Source organism: Molothrus ater, chromosome 6, assembly GCF_012460135.2.
Source record: "Molothrus ater isolate BHLD 08-10-18 breed brown headed cowbird chromosome 6, BPBGC_Mater_1.1, whole genome shotgun sequence".
Classification (NCBI taxonomy): Eukaryota; Metazoa; Chordata; class Aves; order Passeriformes; family Icteridae; genus Molothrus; species Molothrus ater.
In genome coordinates, this window is record NC_050483.2 from 267,643 (window position 1) to 290,929 (window position 23,287).

Below are 23,287 nucleotides of genomic sequence, written 5' to 3' on the forward strand. Positions count from 1 at the left end.
GAGATAGAGCCCAGGTTTTCAGAGCTCTGTGGAAAGGGAGCTAACCCATGAACCTGCTGTACAGTCAAAAAGGGAGGTGAAAAGACATCAGCACATCTCTGTGTCACCAACCTGGAAGACCATTAGAGTAAATAAACATAACCATTATCAAAATCAGGGCAAAACTGAGATGATCATAAATATTTAAAAATAAATATGCAACTGATCTGGCACAAAAATAAATAATCTGGAAACAAAATTGGTGTCCTGTCTTTCTAAATATCGTATTAAGTGGGCAATCCAGTTTAACAATCTAACAAAAATAATAGTTTGAAAACATTCAATTATAAATGGTCCAGCTACACCTCCCAATAGAGATTAAATGTGAAGTACCACCAGGCTGTGCTCACACAACTGCTTTCAATCCAAGTTATTTCTCAGTACAGCATGGACATCAAGCTATAAATTGTTTCAGAGTTACTCACTGTACACTGCCTAAATTAGTATCATAAAAGACAAGGAAGATGTAGAGATGGTCATAACTTAGCCCAGGACAGGGCAATTCACAATACACATGCATTATGTACCCTGTCCTGCCTCTGCTCATTCCAAGCAGTGATGGCCTTGAGCCAAGGCCAGCAAGGGAACACCAAATCTTTTGTGGGATTGTCAGAGCTAGGTCACAATGCTGTCTTGACAGCAACTTGAGCCAAAAAGTTCACAGTCTACAATAAGCTGAATTTCCAAGCAAATTTCTAGGAACTGAAATTTGGAAGAGCAGTGTCATGTATAATTTCAGCATTGATTCAGTTACCAGGAAACTATGATTTGACTTAATAATGAAGTGAGATGTTTTCAAAAAACAACCTGAGATGATCAAATCCTTAACAGAATTTGCAAATAAAAATTACCCACCACCTGAATAAACACCAACTAATCAATTCCAGTGGCCACTCATTTCTCCCAGACACTGTCAGTCTTTGTTCTATTTTCAAAGAGTAATTAATTTCAATCAATTAATTACCTATCAAAACAGAACTGCTAAGTTTCATTGAACAATTTCAAAATCATATTATTTCCAGACAAAAATTTCCTAAAATGCACAAAAATTAGCCACAGAACTCAACAGGGAGCATGACCTTAGTTACAGACTATGAAACCTTGCTGAGTGGAAGCAGAAGCAATGCTTTAAAAAGGCAGAAGGTACAATCCTGACATGCTCAGCTGGTCACATCTGGGAAAAGCCAATGTCCTTTCTCCCTCCCACTGTTCTTTGCCAGTGGGATTATAGTCCAGCAAGAAATCTCTTTTTTATCCAAATGTTCCATTGTATTTAGGGAGCGGTGAGTTCTTAAAAAAAAAACACAATAGAAATGCAGGTAGCAGGCATTAAAGCAGGATTTTCAAATGAAATTATGCTCTTATGGAATCTCATGGAAGTGAGGATCCCCAGCTGCCTAAAATATGTAAAATCTCCAGCCAAGGAATGAAGGGCTTTGCTATTCATACACTAAACACTACACTGAACTGCATGTATGAATACTAAACAATAAATATAATTAATTGCTACAAAAAACATCTTTTTAAATTCTTTTTAAAGAATTTTTAAAGTTCTCTTTTAAATTCTTCCCTGATTATATTTTAAATAATGGAATTTCTTGCAGTTTCTTTCCCTTCTAGCCCCAATGTCCACTTGAATCTGACCACTCCTACCTCCGCCCATCTCTTTCACTCATTTACATTAATCCCTGGTGCTCTAACCATTGTGTTGGAGCTATTGTGGATAGCTGGATGGTTTTTCAAGAGAAAACCTTGAGGTAGCATAAATCTCGCATCAGAAGTGCACAGAAAAGACTAATTAATTACTCTAACCAAATACCTTTCAGTCAGATACAATTTTTATGGCTTTTTAAAAATTAATATTTTAACACTAAGAAATACATTTTCTCAAAGACTCTACTCAGAGGGAAGCTGAGAAGCCTTTTAGAGTGGCCTGTCTTCATCTAGTAAAATTCCTGTAGACAAGAAGAAATAGCAACTGAGGGGTTAGTTCCTCACAGCTTCACACACTTCCCCTGTGGATTTTACAGCTGTTTTTTGCTGTCATTAGCAATCTTTATTCAGGCTTTATCAACACTGAATAGCACCGTACTAGTTTTCCTGTACTGCTATTTTATTTGATGGCTATAAACACATGCAAAAGTTAAAAATCAGTAGAGCTTCTTCAAATTATCACTCATGGCTTTAGCAAGAAGTCTAAAGATAAGAAAACCATGTGGTTTGAAAGGCTTCAAAACCTTTTTCAAACCACATGGAATGGTTTGAAGTAAAATGTTGTATTTCTGAGCATATTGTGGCTGCAATCAGTAATACTTAATGACTAACTTACTTGTACAAACTGCGAGGAAAACACTTGATTAATTTCCTAAACCATGGTTAAAAGGAAATTCAGCAACTTTACCTATTGCCCATGAAGGTAATTTACCTATGATAGGCAAGCAGTGGAAATTACCAGCAAAAATCTCAGTTTCCTACCAAATCTTGAAATATACATATGCAGTTTTAAAAAATAACATACGCTTTCATCAGTGTGACACAATAAATAGCAATTCACATGCCACGCTGTAAAAGCATCAATTGCAAAACTGTACCACAGGCCTCAGACTTTGCCTTAGAAAGTTTTGAAAGTTTTGATTAATGTGGTCAATGTATCTTTGGGAGTACTTTCCATGATTGCTGGAGTCTCAGGCAAAACATTTGCTTTACTCTGGAGGAACTTCCTGAGGTTCTGGTCCTGCTGGTTTACATTGCAAAAACAGTCTTTCAGGAAAAGAACACAGCAACTGGAGTTTCCCTTCCAAAGAGCTCTAAGACCACTTCAGTGCATTTTCAATGTTCCCTTCCAAGGCAGCCTGAGAAAGGGCTCTTTATTCTTGAATTTCCTGAGGAGGTTCATATATTTGGTACAGCCCCAAGAAGGGCTTAGAGAGATTTCTCTTCTTGAAAACTTTCCTTGTTTCTTCATTGCTAGGTAGCAAAATTCCATAAAAAAATTCTAGGTCCAAAGGGACAGTAGCAGTGCCAAGGTGAACACTTAGAGAGCTGAAAGACTAAAATCAGCATAGCCCATGATCTAAACTAAGCAATCAAAGGAGAGATGACAGGGACATTAAATGAGTACAGAGAATCTATTGGAGAGGAGGTGAGGGGGGAAGGAGGGGAAAACTCTCTTTTGCATCTTCAGGTGTTGTGCCTTGTGGACAATCTGTCCACTCTGAGCACTTCACGCTGTTAATTTACTGAATGTTTATTGGCACATCATTATAACTGTGGCCCTAAATCTGTGAGTATTTCTGTTTACCAAGGTTCGAGCAGCACCTCAGAGCAACAGAAAACAGGGGCTCCACACTGGGAGAGTCAGGAGAGCAACTTAAAACCATGGAGAGGACGCAGGTGGTGGCACAACAGCTCAGCTATGTTGGAGGGGGACAGGACCTGAGCATGGGGCAGTGCAGGGGGATGGCACAGGGGAGGCAGCTACAGGGGCAGGAACACACCAAGTGGCTTCTCAGAGCAACTTGTGAAGTCCTGAAACCCCTGTCAGCCCTCACTCACTCCCACCAGGCATCCCACAGCACTGCAGAGCCATGTGTCACTCACACTTCATTACAAATACCCAAATCAATCTGCTAACAAGTTTTTTTAAGCAAATTCCATTCACATCTGGAAAACATCTTTCACTACATTATTTAGTAAATCCTCTCCAATTTCATTTAAATGTATTTGAATTTGCATATTTAATCCAAACAATTGCAACTCTGAAGTTGATCCCTTTCTCAAATATTTAATTTATACTTCATTATAAAATGATATAACACTTCTTCATTAGAAGTTTCTTTTTATCTCTTTAATCACTGAGTGTTCTTTTTATGTTCTAGAACCTTAATCTAATAACAAAACAAAAAACCTACAAGTCATCGAGCAGTTGATTAGCATGCACTGCATTCAATGAATTTACACAGAGCGTGCAGTTTCTCCAAGAGCTGATGTGACCTTGATTGATACCATCACCTCATTTGGACTGCAAACAAAAACCTCTTAATAATTAAGTGATTTCTCTAAAAGCTGAAGTAATTTCGAGCTTCTGTGAAGGTTGCAAATTACAAAATTAGAAGTACTCATTAAAGATGCCCCAAAGTTAAAAAAACAGTTAGTGTAAATTAATTACTACTGTGGATACAAACTAATTAGTTACCAGTATCTTTGAAATATATTTTTGGGAACAATTTATTGCAAAAACTACTTGCAAATCTTGTCATCCTTTGTCATTACCATTAATTGTTTACTGATAAAAGTAATGAGCCTGATGTTTTACGGACAAGTATGAATAAGCTATTTTCATTTAATACCATAATAATTTTGAATCTGCATTTTTATTTTGGTATCTTGACAGGTGACTGCAGAAAGGACAGAGAGCTGTCAGACACAAAGATCACTGAAATCAAGGTTCATATTTCTAGTTGCCATCAGTGGCTTTTCTATCACACCCTGGAAGTTTTTGGATTGTCGTGTACATTTGTTGGGCATCTGCCTCTGCAGAGCTAGAAACTATACCCACTGGATGGAATATGTTAATATTTATTTAGGTAATATCTCCACTGAATTCAGTTAACCTTTATTAAATATGTCTGATCATCACACAATCCTGTCATACTTTCAGGTAAACTTATTTATTTGTATAAATAACCAAGCTGATAGATTTTTTCATAACCAAGCTGATAGATTAATGTGAAACTCTAAGTAACCTACAAAAACACCCCCCCACAATCTAAAAGGCTTTTTAAAAGAAAAATAAAAGACTTTAACATAACTAGAGCTGCTCTTCATTTTTAATATGTAAATTATCTCTTAAATCTAACTTTTGAAGTCATCATTAATTGCCTCACAGGCCTCATTTTACATTAATTGTGCCTTCATAAAACACTCTTATTGAAAACCTAATACATGTAAAGATTCTTCACAAATTAAATTGTCATTACTTTTCTTCCTCTTTTAGCTAATTGCTTCATTATGTACTTTTTAAATTGCTTTGTTCTGCAGGGATTAATTTTGCATGTATCTTCATGAGCTGTGAAACTGTTACAGTGTACTGTTAAACTATGCATGGTGTGCTGCTGCTTTGAACTGCAGGAACCACTCTCCACCTGTGTTACTTGGAGGTAACACATGGCAAGGGTCACTTATGGCCCCATCCAGTTCTCTGCCAAGTGTGTCCATCTCATTGCCAGGCACAGATAATAACCCACACATCAATCACTGCGTTGCCAAGTTGATGTTATCAACAGGAAGTAAAAGAAATCACTTTTTGTCTTAAAAAGCACAGAAGGAGATTGAAAAACAGGATTGCCACTGGTTTAGTATTCATGGAGCAATGTACTGCGCTGGCCATCTTTTATGGCTTTACCTTTCTCTCCTTACCACAGCTACACTTAGCCTGATCAGTCTTGTTAATCTTGCACTGTGCCTAAAGCCTGATCATAGAATACAACATGCTGGGTTGGGAGGGACCCACGAAGATCATCAAAGTTCAATCACTGGCCCTGCACAGGACACCACAAAGAGTCACACCACGTGTCTGAGAGCATTGTCCAAACACTTCCTCAACTCTGTCAGGCTCAGTGTGGTGGCCACTTCCCTGGGGAGCCTGTTCCAGTGCCCAGCCACCTCTGTTGTCACGGTTATATTTTATGAAAAATCCCTTCACCAGGATTTTCTCCTGAGAAGCTGAGAAGCCTCAGAAAAGAAATGTTAACAATAATTATCTGATTGCTTGGAATGTGGTCTGGAGGTTGCTTACCAACAGGTGCATCTTTGATTGGTGCCATGTGAATTGTTTTTAATTAATGACCAATCACAGCCAGCTGTGTCAAGACTCTAGTCAGTCATGGGTTTTTTATTATTCATTCTTTGCTTGCCTTTGCTTGTCTTCTTTCTCTTTCTTTAGTATAGTTTTAATATATCATTTTCATATCATATAACATAACATCATAATATAATAAATCAACCTTCTAAAATATATAGAGTCAGATTAATGTCTCACCTCATCCTAGAAACCCTCACACCACCACCACAACAATTAATAACCACCCCCTGTGAACAATCTTTTCCTAATATCCGACCTAAACCTCCCCTGACTCAGCTTCAGGCCATTCCCTTGGGTTCTGGTGCTGGTCAGAGTAGAGGTCAGGCCTGCTCCTCCTCTTCCCCTCACAAGGAAATTGTAACTGTAGTGAGCATCAGTCTCCTCCCAGGCTGAACAGAACAAGTGCCCTCAGTCCCTCCTCACACAGCTTCCTCTCCAGACCCTTCATCATCTTCACTGCCCTTCTTTGGATGCTCTCTAACAGTTTAATGTCTCTTTTATATAGTAACACTCAAAACTGCCCCAGCACTCAAGGTGAGGCTGCTCCAGCTCAGAGCAGAGCAGGACAACCCCTCTCTTGCCCAGCTGGTGAGGCTGTGCTGATGTCCCCAGGACAGGGCTGGCTCTCCTGGCTGTGCCTGATGCCCTCAGTACAGGCCTGGCCCTCCTGGCTGTGCCTGATGTCCCCAGGACAGGGCTGGCTCTCCTGGCTGTGCCTGATGCCCTCAGTACAGGCCTGGCCCTCCTGGCTGTGCCTGATGTCCCCAGGACAGACCTGGCTCTCCTGGCTGTGCCTGATGTCCCCAGGATAGACCTGGCTCTCCTGCCTGTGCATGATGCCCTCAGTACAGGCCTGGCCCTCCTGGCTGTGCCTCAGGACAGGCCTGGCCCTCCTGGCTGTGCTGATGTCCCCAGGACAGGCCTGGCTCTCCTGGCTGTGCCTGATGCCCTCAGGACAGGCCTGGCTCTCCTGGCTGTGCCTCAGGACAGGCCTGGCCCTCCTGGCTGTGCCTGATGCCCTCAGGACAGGCCTGGCCCTCCTGGCTGTGCCTCAGGACAGGCCTGGCCCTCCTGGCTGTGCCTCAGGACAGGCCTGGCTCTCCTGGCTGTGCCTCAGGACAGACCTGGCTCTCCTGCCTGTGCATGATGTCCCCAGGACAGGCCTGGCTCTCCTGGCTGTGCCTCAGGACAGGCCTGGCCCTCCTGGCTGCAGGGCACTGCTGACCCACATTCAGTTTGCCATCAAGCAGGACCCCCAGGTCCCTTTCCACAGCACAGTAGCCCAAATTCTATCAGTATTATTAAAGCCTGAGGCAAGAGCTCCTGAAGAATTCCCTGTTCAGCCAGGCTGGTCTTTTGCCTCACTCCCTTGCCTTACAACATAAGGTGCTGTCACACACATAAAGGTGTCTGGCCTTCACACCTGTGACCTGAACATGCTGCATCCATCCTGGTGAACCCATCTCAGTCATCTACTCACTTCTGTACTACCACAACAACCCCTTGCTCTCCCTCACTGGTCTTCCTCTAATCTTTGTTAGATTACTAAATCAGTCTTGCAATATTAAAATATCTCAATGAAATTAAATTCTAGAGGAAAGCCACAAATATGGAATCTTCCCAGCTTAGGCCATGAAGACTTGGAATATAAGAAGGTACAATGGCAATTACACTAAGACTTGAAAGTGCAGGAGAGCATTAAACATGAGGCTAATAATCCACTAATTAACTTGCATCTCACTTGAGTCCATTGATGTGTAAGTGTATATTGAGTTAAACTGTTTTACTATTTCCCATACCACTATAAATAACACTTTCCTCTCATAAAACATAAATATATCTATATTACTTCCCAGTTGGTAATGTGCAACTACACATGCACAGTTGGTGAAAAAACACTTGTGAGAAATCTCCAAGTGCCTCCTCATCACTATACCCTTGTAGGGTATAGTGATGTATAGTGATGTCCCATGTTAGCTGCTCCTGTAATACTTTTCTTTCCTGTGGGAGCAGCTAATAAAATGTTCTCTCCCCAGAAATAGCAAAACCACAAAACTGATTCACTGGTAATGTATAATTATACATGCTGTAGCTGCAGATTACCTGCTGAGGAATTCATAAGAACAGAGGGAAAAACAATTATTCCAATGTAGGAGCGACTGAAACCAGAGCAAGCCAAAAAACTCAGTAGTGTCATGACTGGCAGAATTTGGAGGCATGGCAATTACTTATTTTGTTCTCAATAGAGCCTTTCTTTTTTTAACCTGTTGGAATTACAATCCTGTAAATGTGTCATCTTGGGATTCAAATTGTTGACACAGTGAGGTACTTTGCAAAACAAAATTAACTTCAGGAATAATCCTGTGCACACAGATAAGCCACTGCTGGTTACACAAGGTGCTAGGCAAGTGCTTATGCCACACTTGCACTGCTAAGGAATTATTTTTGTCTTAGTGAAAGTGTGAGCTATGAAAAGCATTGGTTTCATCTTGTAAGAAACAACATTTGGTCAATCTTTACAATCTTCTTCTTTCAGGCTTCAATCTAGAAATAGTCTCCTCTTAATTCACAAAATGGATAAGAGCAAAATAAACTTCTCTCTATTTAAAGCTTTAATGCAAATTTAAAGAGAAATCATTATATGAAAAAGCAGTATTTAAAAGTTATCTCAGAGTAACAACTAAGGATATTTCTATTTTTGGACTTCTCAGCCCTTTGCCTTTACACATCACCAACCTTGTACTGTTGAGCAGCACTTGTGATCACGTACTGAGGATGTTTTCTGTAGAGCAAATCATTCCCTAGTGGCAAAAGATATTGGCCTTCTTACTGAAAACAAGCTAAGAACATGGCTTTAAGACTACAAGAAGTGATGATAGCTGCAAGTGCAAAAATGGGGAACATCTTGATTAATTTTCCTGAGGCATATTTGGGGAAGATCTCCATTGCTCAGTGGAGTGCAATGGAGGTAGGCCCAGCAGCAAGGACAGAAAGGGACAGCAGGCACACATGGCACAGCCCACTACTCTCTCTCCATGGAAACAGTTCCACAACACAGCAGTTTGGTGAAAAATCCCTTCATCTTCTTTGTTCCTTTCCTGACATTTCTACCTCTTGGTGTGAGAAATGAAATCCTGGAGATGAGAGCTCTTTTCAGAGAAGTAATTGCTAGTTAGTGTTAATAAAGTTGATAGGGTCTTAATTTGAAGTGTTGGTCTGTTGTTAAACATTGAATGTTGGAGTTCTAGGACTTGCCTTTAGTTGCTGCTATTAAATGTTACTATTTTACCCTGTATTTATATCTCTCCTCGTCATAATCTGTATTTGCATCCCTTTCCATCTCACCCTGGATTCCCGTCGGGAACCACTTTGCTCCCAGGACTTGCACCCAGACTGAATTTAAATGAGAGGCTGTGGGTACTATATGAACCCTCTCAAAACAACAAACCAGCACATAAACTTTGACTTTAACCCACCAGAACCACACTAAATCACCCACCCTTGACCAGAGCCGGATTCCGTCCTGCCACCATAACTTTAATAGTGCTCAGCTTGGATGATACCCCTGGACTATGAGCCAACATCATCTTCCTAAGGACTCTCTTGAGGGTGGAAGCCCCAGCTCTGCCAAGAGACAAAGCTGCACGCACCCTCCTGCTGCACTCCTCCTCCTCCTCAGCATCGTCCTGTGGGAGCAGCGGCGCTGTGCGCGACCCCTCGGGTTATAAAGGCCTTTTTAAAGGAGTCTCCTGGCCATATTTATCACACTGGCACGCCAGCCTGTCAATCTGCCTAACAAAACAGTTTGTGAGGCAGCAGGGCAAATCACTAACTGATTAACATTAAAATTAACCCTGTATTTGAAAGACAATAAAAGTTTACTGAAGCAGAGGTGTTCAGAAGCAGCAGTGCGGGGCAGACCACCGTGCTGCCAGGGCCAAAGCACTGGTGAGCTGCTGCAGGAACTAGAACAAGAGCATGGCAAGGAAGGAGAAGGAGAAAATGTAACCCAGTGTAGCCTATGTGCTGTGAAACTTCACTTGAGCTTGAACACTGTTGGTGCAGTCTAACATTATCCTCATCCTAAACCCAAAACACAGCACTGTACCAGCTTCTAGGAACAAAATTATCTCCATTCCAGCCATGCCCAGGACAGCTATGCAAAGGCTTTCCTTAATAAAGTCAGACATCTATTTACATGCAATATAGTCACAGTTTCGTGTCATTTATGGCCTGTGTTAGGAACACTGACAGGTAAAATTGCTGGAAACTTCCAGGTAAAGAGGAAAAAGGGCGAAATGTTTCCCCATAAATATGGAGGTTTGGGGCCAAGTGTAAGTATCTTCACTTGCTTGTGATTAACAAAAAGAACACTATCCCAAGGGCAATATTGTAAGAAAGATCTCAGGTGAGAAACAATCAGGATACACACACACTGTGGACTGGAAATGGCTGGAACATGTAAGCAACCATCAGTTTCTAGGAACCAAATGGGAGAGACTCATTTAACTAAGAGGTAATGAAAAATCATGATCCCAGAAGTATGTTGTGGGGAGGAGGTTAAAGAAAAGACAAGATAGGTAAGACCAAAAACACATTAATAAACCCCAAACAAACAGCAAACCAAGACCCAGCCCAAAACTAACAAACAAATAATAACTTCTGGAATTCAAAACCAATAGATCAGAGAGAGCCATGACAGACTTCACATCTGCTTGCTTTGCCACAGAGGGACCCTAATGTATGGAAAATACCCCAAAAAACTCTGGGACTATTTTTTGCTCAAGTAACTAATTTCTCCATCTCTATTCATTAACTGCATTCCTCCAGTTCTCCACCATCAGAAACAGCATGAGATTCACAAAAGGTCTGCAGACAAACCACCAGACTAGCAAGAAATGAAGCAATTAATTTCACTACAGAAATATACTACACAAAAGTAGTGCGCCACACTCAGTCTAACTATAAATGCGATTTTCCTCCTGGGTCAGCTGATGTAAAGTCCTGATATATCATTTAGTTGGAACAAGAACCAATACTTTTCCCTTAAAGAGCTTTTGCCTTCTAATAAATTTTCCTCTTACCCACTTAAGAGGGCCATTATTTTCTTGTGAACATGAATTCATCTGCAAGCACAAAGTCTTTGTGACACACAGAATTACTCTAAGTCAAAGCCTGGGCTTGCATTCCCATGACTCTGATGATGACTTAGTCTGGGACCTGAGGCAAATCACTGAGTATTTGTTAGGGCATCCCTAAAAGTGGCACAAATAACTTCTTGTAACAGATATTCCAGAGCTTTATCAAACATGGAGGCTGCTTTAAAAGACAAAAGAATTGCTACAGGGTTCCTTTTGATAGAAAATCTTCTTCTGACTTCAGCAGGAATTGGAAGAGGCCTTTAAGAAGCCTACTGCAAACTAGACATGAACCATCCAAAGCAGAATCTGACTGAATGAATGCAATTGATTGCAGAGGATTTGTAGGGTCTTTCACAGACACAAGAACTGCTTGTGCAGGCACAAGCCAGAAGCTGAGCCCAAATGACACTGAGAAACACCAGCCTTACACTCACATTCTTTTAAGGCAGTTACCAACACAGTTCCTGCTTGGTCACATGGATGAAAATGTGATTCCAATCTGCCTTCTAAATGCAACCTGGTAATTTAAAAGCACACTTAAGTCCATTCAATTGGGAATGATTGAACAAAAAAGAAGCACTACTCATTCTAACTTGATTTTATAAATATGATGCTTCTTCACAGTAAATGAATCTTTTTAAACCCCAGTTAAAATGATTGAACTGCTCAAAGAGGATTCTATTAAGTCTTGCATCAACCAGCCTGCCTTTTTTGTCTTATGAGGCAAATAAACAGATTTACAAGAAAACATTTGGTTGAAGAGTAAAGAGTTTCTTCTAAGAATCAAATCCATTCATGTTTTGAACTCATCTGCCAGCTTCTAGCTCAAGGCAAAAGATTTCTATTAATATTTATTTAATAATATATGTTTAGTATTTTACAAATGCTGTTACAAATCCATAGACAAGGGTAAAAATCTTAGAAGTTAAAACAGTATTCCAAATCAGAGACCAACAGAGCTGAGTGGCAGCTCTGAAGCAAATTCAGAATCAAGAGAATAATCCTCCAAAGTCCTGTTCCCTGTGGCTTGTAATGGTTTGCCAGCAATGGATCCTTCAAATACAGTTTCCAATAGCTGGTGATTTTCTTGCACTCCTATAACATAAATAACTAGATATTTGTCCAGATGATGAGGTGACAAACATAACTCCTGGGTGAGGATAGTGGGAAAAGTCTCCATTTGTCAGGGTCCAATTCCTCACAAAAGTTTTACATCCTCTGGAACAAAATCAGTGATATATGGACATGGGACCATGTTCTACCCACTGTGTTTAAGATAAACAGGTAGCTCAAATGATTCTAACACGTGCTATTTCTGCAGTCAAAAATAAACTCTCCAGTTCGTCTAGATGTTTGTTCTTACAAGCTTTTGCATAAAATTTCCCTAGCAGGCCATTTTGGACAGACAGTGTCTGCTTGTCCATTATCCTGAATCATAATGCTTTTCACACAGCAGAATACTAAAAAAATCTAGATACTTCTTTAATAAAAGGAAAATGACAATGAAAGAGGAGGTGCAGTGAGCCATACATAGTCACAGATTGGAGAGCAGCATTTTAAAAGGGAAACATTATTTATTGCACTAATACTGTAATTACACAATGTCGTTTTTGTAGAACAATGACTATTTTGATTAAGGCATTCATCATCAGCCCCACAGTTGAAAACAACACAAGTAATGTAGAGATGATCCGGTGCCCAACCAACCCTCTGAGTGAAAAACCTTTTCCTGATATCCAACCTAAACCTTCTGTGACACAACTTGAGGCCATTCCCTTGGGTCCTGTCACTGGCCACCCGAGTGAAGAGATCAGTGCCTGCACCTCTGCCTCCCTTGGTGAGGATATTGAAGACCACACTGAGGTCTCCCCTCACTGAGTCTCATCCTTGTATGATCTCAGACACACTGAGGATTGTGAGAAGAGCATTAATAAACTGTTAAACAATCTGTAATTTATTACAGCTCTGTAGTTTGCTTTCATACAGGCAGATCCAAGCCAGCATAAATTCAGATAAGGAAGCATGTATTATGCTACCTTGCACACTACAATCTGTTACAGATTAGAGTATTTTATGTAGGTCAGGCACTGCTTCCCTGGAGACAGAGAAAAAGCCTTAAGGAAATCAGAGCAGTGTCAGGCCTTATTTCAGTGATCCAGCATACTCCAAAATTTCAATTATGCAGAGATTGTGTCTCTCTGGCCTTGTCTACCAACATACCAACATCAACTCCTCCAAGGCTAAGTGCTGCAGCCCAGACAGGATACATCTCATGATGCAAACCGAGAGAAAACTCCTTGCACTCACGAGGAAACAATAATTTTTTGTCAGTTGTAAAAAGAACAGAAAAATCAAAGTGATGTTAATTTTCAACTCATTGCAACACTGAGCTGCAAAATAAGTTTTTGGGAGCAGAAGGCAGCTCTCTGGCCCTTGGGAGCAGAACTCAGCTCTCTGGCCCTTACAGTGAGAAGAACAATGTTATTAAAAGAAGCAGTCTTGCATTTCTCTCTCCCTTTCCTTAAAAAAGTGAAAGAGGGAGAGAGAAAGCTGAAAGAGGGTCTGTGCTTCACTCTGGCTGCAAAAACTCTTTATGTCTAACAGGCGGAAGAAAAAGAATTTCAAGAAACCAGAAATAAAAATGAGTATTTTTTGTTATATCTTGCTGTCTCAGGAGATAATTATATATTCTTACAGTAAGTTCCCCTTTTTTTTTGCTATTGTACAACGGTATGCTTATATTCTGGCAACTAAAAGGCTCAAAACACAATGTTACCTCTCCCTTACATTTCCTATCAGGGCTCAGAATTTAGTTTTATAACACACCTACACCATTTTTCACTACCATTACCTACCTAGGAATTCCACTCTTATCAAAAACCTGAGAGATTCTCAAAGAGAACAGAAAGGTGTTTAACTGTGAAGAGATACAGAAAGAAGTACACAAATCACACACAATACTGCATTATAGTAAACAGGTGAAGAGTGTACAATGGAAAAAGAAAATATATGCACTTATGCATATATTTTAATTCCCTTCTGTCTGGAAGGCAGCATAAATGTGTCTATATTCTACTTTGCTCCACAGTGATTTTCCTAATTTAAATAAACAAAGTAATCTAGAAAGGTTTTTCTCATCACACCTGTGAGAAACTGTTCTTACTGAGTCTGGGACCACAGGTAAGCAGGGAAATTTAGCTATCAACTCTGCAAAACTCTGTTGAAAGAACAATCCTAAATTCAATACATCTACTCTTGTCCCAGATTAAGTTCTGTAAAGAGAGCTATTGCTCTTTTTTCCCTCCTCTCTCCTCAAATAAATGTACATGTCTGCAGAGCTGTGGATCTCCTTTTCATGCCATCATCCATGGTTTGGACTGCTTTCCCCCTCTGCAATAAGAAGTAAGCTATATTTTAAATGTAAGCCACTAGTATTGGCTAATTGTTTTCCTTACCCTGATTCCAAGCTCCACATTCTCTCCTCCATATACTTCCATACCTTCATCCAGCAATCCAATCTCTTGGAAGTATTCTCTGTCTACTATGAAGCATCCAATCAGTGCAGGACTTCTGGAAGAATAAATCATCAGTAACCAAAATTAGCAGATAAATTATGAAGAATTTTATTTTTCAGGCACAGATTCTATTTATTATTGCTAGGTAAAATGAAGCAGCAAAACAGACTCTTAAGAAAGTATTTCTCAAAGAGTTTTATTGAGCCTTGCCTTCTAACATTCCTAATTCTAAAGTGAAATGAGCACCATTGAAGGAAATTAGAGTCAAATTATTGGACATAAATATTCACCAGAGCAGTAAGGATTTCAGTGCTAGTAGTGTGAGATCCAGGTGCCCCAGTTTTGTTTCTGGGGCACCAGCCAGTGTAGTCTCTGTCCTTGCTAAGTCCTCAAGTCTCTTGTCTGTGACAATTGCAAATGATACCCATTGATGTGCAGTTCTGTGTGTTTAGCGAGAAGCCAGGTTCAGCTAGAGCTAAAAACTTGTGTCTGTAAGCTTACCTAAAGAAAGAGATTATTTCTTGAATAGGACCATCCAGATAAATTTTTTTAATATAGAATCAAGAAAAGCCTGCCTTTATCAGCATAGTGTAACATTAGTCCATTATCCTGAGCCAAACCTAAAGAAATCACATAGCTTTACTGGATCAGTAAACTCTATTTATGTCATGGTGGGAACCAACCAATTTTTACTGTACAGAGTCAATTTTAGTCAGGTAAGAGTTCAGGCACAGAGGGTACAATTTCACCTTATGAGTAGAGAAGGATACAGAGTCATTTAGCCTTTTCATTTTTCTCCTACCTTATAATCCACAATTGCAAGAAATAAATATGTCTTTTCAGATTATTATGCTGATATCAGGCACTCTGGTAATGCCAGGATATTAATTAGCAGTACAGGAGAAATCACCCTGCTTTTATGGAGAGCACTCAAGCTACAGCTAGTGGACACATCTGCTTTCAAACAGATCATAGGCAGTCTTAATCACAAATTGTACAGTTCTACAGAAATCTATATATTAATGCCTCCAAGCGCTATAGTACCCATTTTATAACAATGAAAGACCATCTTTGATGTATTTATTAATGAAGAAAATAGCAGTTAACATCAATACAAAACTTAAGCTTCTTTTATGATAAGGTACTTTTGCCTTTGTTGTTGTTTTTAAGTGCTTCTCAGTGCACCTGCTTCCCTTTGCTATAATTCTAAAAGAATAATGGAGGCATGATAGAAACCATCCATCAATACACATGGCTTTGTTTGTTTCTTTTAATTATCCAACACACACGTGCAGCATATTGCACTGAATTAAAAAATGTGCCAGGGAAAGAGCTAGGGAACAAACCTGAAATTCATAAAGTACATGCACTGCCCAGTCCTCATATGGAACAGAGTTTGGGGGTAAGATGGAAAAGTATATTTGCTCATTACTTTGTGTTTCACTACTTTTAATTTTAAAAATCATAATGATTACTCCATATAATTAATCACAGGATCATAGAATGGCTTGGGCTGGAAAGGACTTTAAGGATCATTTCATTCCAAACCCCAGCCATGAGCAGGTACATCTTCAAACAGATGAGGTTGCTCAGAGCCCCATTCAGCCTGGCTTTGAACACCTCCATGAATGAGACATCCACAACTTCCCTGGCAACCTGTTCCAGTGCCTCACCACACTCACAGAAAAGAATTTCATCTCAATATCTAACATAACCCTGCCTTCTGTCACTTTAGAGCTGTTCCCTCTTGCCCTATCACTACCCACTTTTGTCCCTTACCAGTTTTCTTGGAATCACCATTTAGGTACTGGAAGGTGCTGTAAATCTCCCTGCAGCCTTTTCTTCTCCAGGCTGGACAACCCAAACTCTCTCAACCTGTCTTCACAGGAACATTTTTATAGTGTCAACAGAGTTCATTAACAGCAATAACTATTTCTAATGATGTGGAAATTAACCCCTTTTTACATTTGTCTTTGGCAAACCTGTTAATTTTTATCTCCTGCTTTCCAATTCTAGGTTCTGTTAATAGGTCAGTGCAGTTCAGAGCATGTTAAACTGACAGAACCTGAGAAAAGTGCCTGCCTGCAAAGATAGCTGCTGGATGAAAAACAGCTGCCAATGCTGTTTGAGGTTCTGCTTTCAGGAGGTAAAAACAGCATTCACACTTTCTTTCTGCAGGGAGCTGGAGCACAGGTACCAGTGCCCTCCTTGGAATGAATGTGTATCTACAAGAAAGGCCTGTACTCTCAGCAGAGCTGCTCAGTTGGTTCAGAGGGTACTACTCCCCTCCCTGAGACAAAGGTATTGTTCTGTACCAGTCTAACAACACTCTGGACATGGTAAGAAAGTACAGACCCAGACTGTCCCAAAGCAAGGACCCAATACAGCCTTTGCTCACAGTGTCAGTGACCAGACATTAACTCCTGGCACACAGCACAGCTGTGCACCTATGTGACAACACTATAAAGAATACAGCTGTCAGGTCAGCTCTGCTTATGCAATGTAACTGCAAAGAAAATTCCATTTCTGGCCTGTAAGCACTAAATTAGCAGGCAAGACATTTGGAGAATGGATTGCTGCTGAGCAGCCCTGCCTACCATTCCACTTGGGAAGGAAACCTATTTAAAAAGATCTACTGAAAACAAAAGTTTCCTTTAAAAACATCTACTGAAAACACGAGTTTTCTTGATGACTGTGTAGGCATCAAGGACATTTAAGTATTTGAAGTTTACAGTCAGTAAAACCTACCACACAGCTGAGCCCACTTGCCCCCTGTCACACCCAGGAGAGCTTTTAGACACTGTAATTTAGTTATTTATTACCTTATTGGAGCAGTTGTGTTCTCCAGTTTCCACCAGGACTTAGGAGGGTTCAGATACCTGCACCACAGCTCCCAGTCAAACCCTTGTGCTGAAAGGGGATACTCCTCTATTTCAAAATTATCATACTTAATGTTATCAAATGATGGAGAAATTACTCTTTTTCTGTTTTCTTTTATCCTGGTGAGCACTGGTTCAGCCCTAAAAAAAAAGAAATACACTGTTAAGATTACACCAATGCAAGCATAGCACTAATGGAAATCATGGAGTAGTTTGGTTTGGAAGGAGCCCTTAAAGAGTATTTAGTCCACCACCAAATAAAAAATATAGCAACTAATGCTGTATTTTTCAGAAGGAGCAAAGTCTAAAGCTGTTACTCATTCAGAGCCCTTTCTGCTTCAAGATGGTGTTTTGACAGTGCAGGATTTGCCCCAAAATAATACACTGCAACATATTCTCTAAGATGACCTGTTGTTAACCTTGATTTGAACTGGTGGATGGAAGAAATGAGTATCTGCATATCATAGAGCATTTATACCCTTGCTACCAAGTAATGATAACTTCAGGCTCTCAACACTATCAAGGACATCAGGATCAGAGTTAATAATAGATCTATCCTAGAGACAGAAGCTCTTGCCTTTTTACCATCACTTTTACTTAAGGAGCTGAACACGTTAAAATACATTATTTTAGTTATGTTTACTTTTGCAGAGTGGCCAAAATAACGCTTCTTTGTTTACACTGCAGAATGTAAAAGAAACATAATATTTTTTAATGAAAAGAAGATACATTCACCCTCATGGGCAAAGGCTACATTACTGGAGGAGATTTTTAATGTGCAGTTTTCTAATATGATTTAACTACCTTGTAATTAGATCAGCAGATTACTCAAACCATAAAAATGTATCTAGATCATATTACACAGCACATTTTTCCTGCTTGTGTCCATTATTATGTCTGAATTTTCATTTAAAAGCTCAAAATTCTAACTCACCCTCTAAATGCAAGTCAGTAATTTAACACCAGTGCTTGGAAAAGGTCCCTGGGTCAGAGAAATGGAAGGGGGCACATACCAACCCACGTTGAATTCCACATGGGCATCGAAGAGAGCAACGACTGGTGCTGTGGCTGCTCTCCAGCCGCTGACTCGGGAGCGGATCAGCCCCTCCTGCCTGCTGTGCCGGACAACCTTGATGAAACCTGGCTTGTGGGCATTCACCTCATCAACATACTTCTGCAGCTTCTCCTTGAGCTCCTCTGTAGAAGGGCAAGAATTAGGCATCAGCAAGAAATGTCAGCTTGACAAGTTGTAAAAATCCGTTCTTTCTGTTGTAGATGAGCGATCCCCATCTGGGGAATAAAGTGCTCTGACTCCATGATTCCAGAAGGCTGAACAAATGCTTTATTAAGCTGTATTATATTACACTAATACCATATTAAAACTATACTAAAGAGATACCAAATACTACTAAAGAAAAACACATGACTGTCTGGAGACAGTCACAACACAGCTTTGACCCAATTGGCCAATCAATCCAAACAACCCTCACTGGCGTCCAGCTCACAAATCACTTCTGGTAAACAATCTCCATGGCACATTCCACATGTTCCAAACAGGAGCAGCAAGTAGAGATAAGAATTGTTTTCTCTTCTTCTCTGAGGTTTCTCACTGCCTTCCCCAGGAAAAATCCTGGGAGAGAGAATTAAATCTCTCTTTGTTCAGAGAATGTGAATACCACACTTTCAGTAAAACAGGAGTAGCCTTCACACAGCTACTCAGAACTCTCAAACAGTCAGTCTAAAAGGAGGCAAACTAAAAGGAGGCAAACAAAAAGGAGAAGGACCATAAATTATTTAGCAATAAAAAATTTTCAGATATAACCATTTAGCCTACATGACTGCCATCAGAATCCTGGCACTGTTTAACAGTAACAAGCCACAAAATGAAGTGTCATAGCTACATAAGAGCATATTATTTTACTGTAACAAAAAACAAGGCACCTGTCTTATATTTCCAGGAAAATAAATAAAAAGCCTAAGTATTTTCCATGAATCTTCTCTACCAATATTGCAAGAAAAAAAAAAAGAGAACTAAGAATAAAACTAAGAATAAAATTATTTTTCTCTTTCCATTTTTCTTTCTAAACTTTGACAACTGGTTTCTGTCTTGACTAAAAAGTTCAACAACTTTTGATCTTAGAACAAAGACCAGTAAAAGCTCTAGAGAAGAATCATTCCTAATTAAAGTATAATAACTCTTAGATCAACAGCTATTATCTCTCTGGTTTAAAGACCACTGCATGAGAAAATACAATGTGTGGAGTATAAATATTGTGTTCACAATTATTATTAACTGAAAGCAATGTTCACTTTATTCTTTATTAGCATTCCTATGTTCTATTTACATTATGGTATCGCTCAGGATTCCCTTTGGGACAATAAATTCCCTTTATTCTGAATCTCTCCACAAATCCAGGAATGTCTTTGCTCTGATGCAGAATAATGCTCCTGTGGCTATTATGCTATACTGGGCATTATCAAATCTGCATTAAAGCTCAATGCTGACTGTGAAAACCCTAGCAAGCCATTTAACTTCTCCTGAGGAACAGGTTCCCCAGGGAAGCAGTCACGGCACCAAACCTGCCCGAGTGCAGGAAGCATTTGGACAACCTGAGATACATTCTCAAGTGAATTTGGGGGTGTCCTGCCATTGAGCCCCAGGCAGTTTGAGATAAATCAGCCTTTCGCTCTGGGAGCTGGTCACCTCCAACAGATCTGGACAACCAGCATGCTGGAATGGGTAATGGCACAGAAAATTAAAAGCAAGCACACTCTGTGAGCCATATTAAATATTCATCCTTGGAAAGGAGGGGGGTGTGTGCTCTCTTGAGCTGACAGAACAACAGAGCTCATCAATTACAAGTTCATCCTAAAGTTCATCCCTGTTTGTGCAGACTCTTGGACATCCACCAGGTGTGATGCAGCTGTTTCTCAGGCCTTGCAGGACTCTGCATGCCATGTGCCTTTGAATCAATGAACTCTGCATGAACCGAGAATATCACAGAAAAATCCTGATACTTAGAGGTTTTCATAAAAACAAGAATTAAAAAGAAACAGTCCGCTGATCATGTCCATCACAACATTTAAACTGCAGCAATATTTTAGGAATTGACTGGATCTATTCCCAAAATTTTCAACATTACATTGCCAATATCTATTCAATTTGTTTGTCTGTGACTGCATCACCTGGAATAAACAATATGAGCCACTTAGATAGCATAGAGCACTCTTCTATTTTGTATTAGACTTGCTGCTTATTGATCAATACACTTTTTCTCCTTTATGAAGTAAAAAAAACCCACATTAATTTCCTTCATGCTTGTGCCAAACTACATGTTCTTACTGCTCACCCTCTAACACACAGAGATTTGTAGCAAAAACAGAACTATCAAACCAACCACTAGCTAACAGCACATTAAATTGAAAAGAAGACATTTATGTTACTGTAATTCCATGCACCTAAAAATAGCACAAACCCGTTCTCTATTCCCAAAATGCAGCACTGCAGAGGATGAATATCAAAACATGAAGATTAAAGCTTTGTTCTTGGTCTAAGTGGCTGCTCACAGCTTTGCAATACCAGAGGCTTTATTTGCCACAACAATGCAGCATCACCACAGAGGACAGAACTGCGAAAGGAAAGCAGGCTTTAATGGAGGACTCGAAAATCAGTAGCCTTGACAGAGTCATTGCTCTCTCAGTCACTCCATTTCAGTAAGTGGGCTATTCTTACTCCTGCCTTACGCATTTCCTAATGTGGACTGACTTTAGAAGCTTGAGTAAACACAAAATCTATTTCATAGCTAGGTGTAGAATGGAAAGAGATGGAAATGGAACAGAACCCAAACCTTGGCTTGCCACCAGCGTGACTTCAGCTGCACATCAGAGCTGTGACACTCCCTAGGCAGTGCACGCTTCTGATTTTCTGGTTACACTGCAGCTCTTTGCTGATGAAGTCTCTCAGGATGGCCTGAGAGCATCTCAGGGGAACCTTGGAGGCATACCCGTGGTCAGTCAGCATGGAGGAACCATTCCCTGGGCTTCAGGATCACCACAGGAGACAGAGCAGTAGTTTGCAGTCAGGCACTTTCTGGCCTTTGTTATTTAAAACAGATCAGCTTTGCTCTGCAAAGGCAGAGTGCTGAGCAGAGCATTATGTGCACCCTTTGTCTTACAAGACCTATTGGGCAGATTCTCCCAGAAGAAAAGATAAAGCTGTGGGAAAAATGGATTATTTTCACTCAGCCACAGGACAGAGATGACATGCTAATGAAGTTCAGAAAGAGACAATTTTGGAAAACACTTAAAGATGACCTAGCAAAAGAGCTGAGTCAGTTTTTTCCCTATGCATTCCATGTCTTCCTGAGTTTTACATGAGAAATCTGAGTTAAATTGTATTTGACAGTTTTAGAGCACCCAGTCCAACTGGTCTGAATGATGGGACTCTCTCCCCCAGAACTATACATACACTTTGCTATGGCTCTGATGGTCTTCAGCAATATCATTTCAACCCAAGTTCTTTTTTCTTTTTCCCCTTCAAGATATGTTGCCTGAATAATAAACAGGCTTCTTCATTAATTATTGTGCTTCACAGCTTTATGTCACCATAGAGAGAAGACAGAGAATAGGCAAATGTGTCATCTTCAATACACTGTTGATTCAGTGTCTAATTATGGAAACAAACAGGCTTATAAAGATAGATACATTAGCCTTTCAGTGCAGAATCTCTCAAATAAGGACTCAATTTGACTAAGCTGAATGAGGCTCTGCAATTGGAATGAAAGAGCAGCCATATATGGAATGGGAGAATGGCACTTGGAAATGTTGCACTCTACCACCTGTCTCTATATGGTACAGATGTCTGGAAAGCACAGCACAACTCTCCTCACAAATGTAGAAAACATAATTAGTGTGCCATAATTATGTTTAATATTAACATAATTAAGTTCAAACTCTTCTAAGAGGTTGTTTGTTTATTTTTAACAAATTGACAAAGATTTTGTTTGTCAAGTTCTCCTACTCAGTATGACAAAGCAGTGCTAAAGGATTCACACAATTTTGCCTTCTCAGGAATCGGCAGAAACTGGACAGGATGGAGAAAGGAGCATGAGGAGTCAGAGGCATCAGCCACCCCATTTTCTAGAATGGAAAACCATCTACAGATCATGCTTTTCATCCAGCTGCATGAAGTGAGCTACCTTTTGTAAGCCTCTGTCCCCACTAAGCTGAGAAGTGAGCAGGCTCAATGCTCAGTGCTGTCAGGTGCCTCAGACCCTTAGTGTCCTACAGCAGCTGTAGGTCTGGCCTCAGACTTCAAATTTCAGAGTAATTAATACAGACAGCCTTGCCATAAATAACAAATTACTGCCTCACAGTCATGGAGAAGGAGCTTAAAGAACAGCTAATAAGGGCTAACTTTCAGGAACTTTCATACTTTGCCATACTCCCACTCCAAGCTCTTGAATGAGCCTGCATCTCTCAGAACAACCACGTTTATGAAGCCCCACTATGTTTGGTTGAGACATGCATTTTACTGACCTTTTTCTCAGCTGTAGCTTTGCCAAAAGAGCTAAAATAACAAATACATAAATAAAACAACACGCATAACATTCTGCATTTTCTAAAGCCTAAGAGTCCCTGCTGACTCTGGCCCAGCAATGCAGCATGCAGCATGCATTGCTACAGCCATCTCTGCAAACCTTGTGCTCTTCCTTTAGAGAAATATTTACTTTCATGTCAAAGGCCTGGGAATTACCATGTCCCTCTCCACCTTGGCCCTTAGCACAAACATGGCTTCTTTTACTGTAAGGGAAAGAATTACTTTTCAATACAGAACTAGGTTTAAATTAA

General features: G+C 40.1%; 1 protein-coding gene across 5 annotated transcripts in view; it reads right to left on the reverse strand.

Annotated features, from left to right (window-relative positions):
• The window catches only part of GALNT18 (polypeptide N-acetylgalactosaminyltransferase 18), a 230,976-nt gene that overhangs the window by 69,532 nt on the left and 138,157 nt on the right, over positions 1-23,287 (reverse strand). For all 5 annotated transcript variants that reach the window (XM_036383367.2, XM_036383369.2, XM_036383368.2 and 2 more), the window contains exons 5-7: positions 18,451-18,634; positions 17,381-17,578; positions 14,499-14,613 (exon numbers count right to left, since the gene is read on the reverse strand). In XM_036383367.2, the coding sequence (XP_036239260.1) occupies positions 14,499-14,613; positions 17,381-17,578; positions 18,451-18,634 (497 nt within the window). The remainder of the gene's footprint in view (positions 1-14,498; positions 14,614-17,380; positions 17,579-18,450; positions 18,635-23,287) is intronic.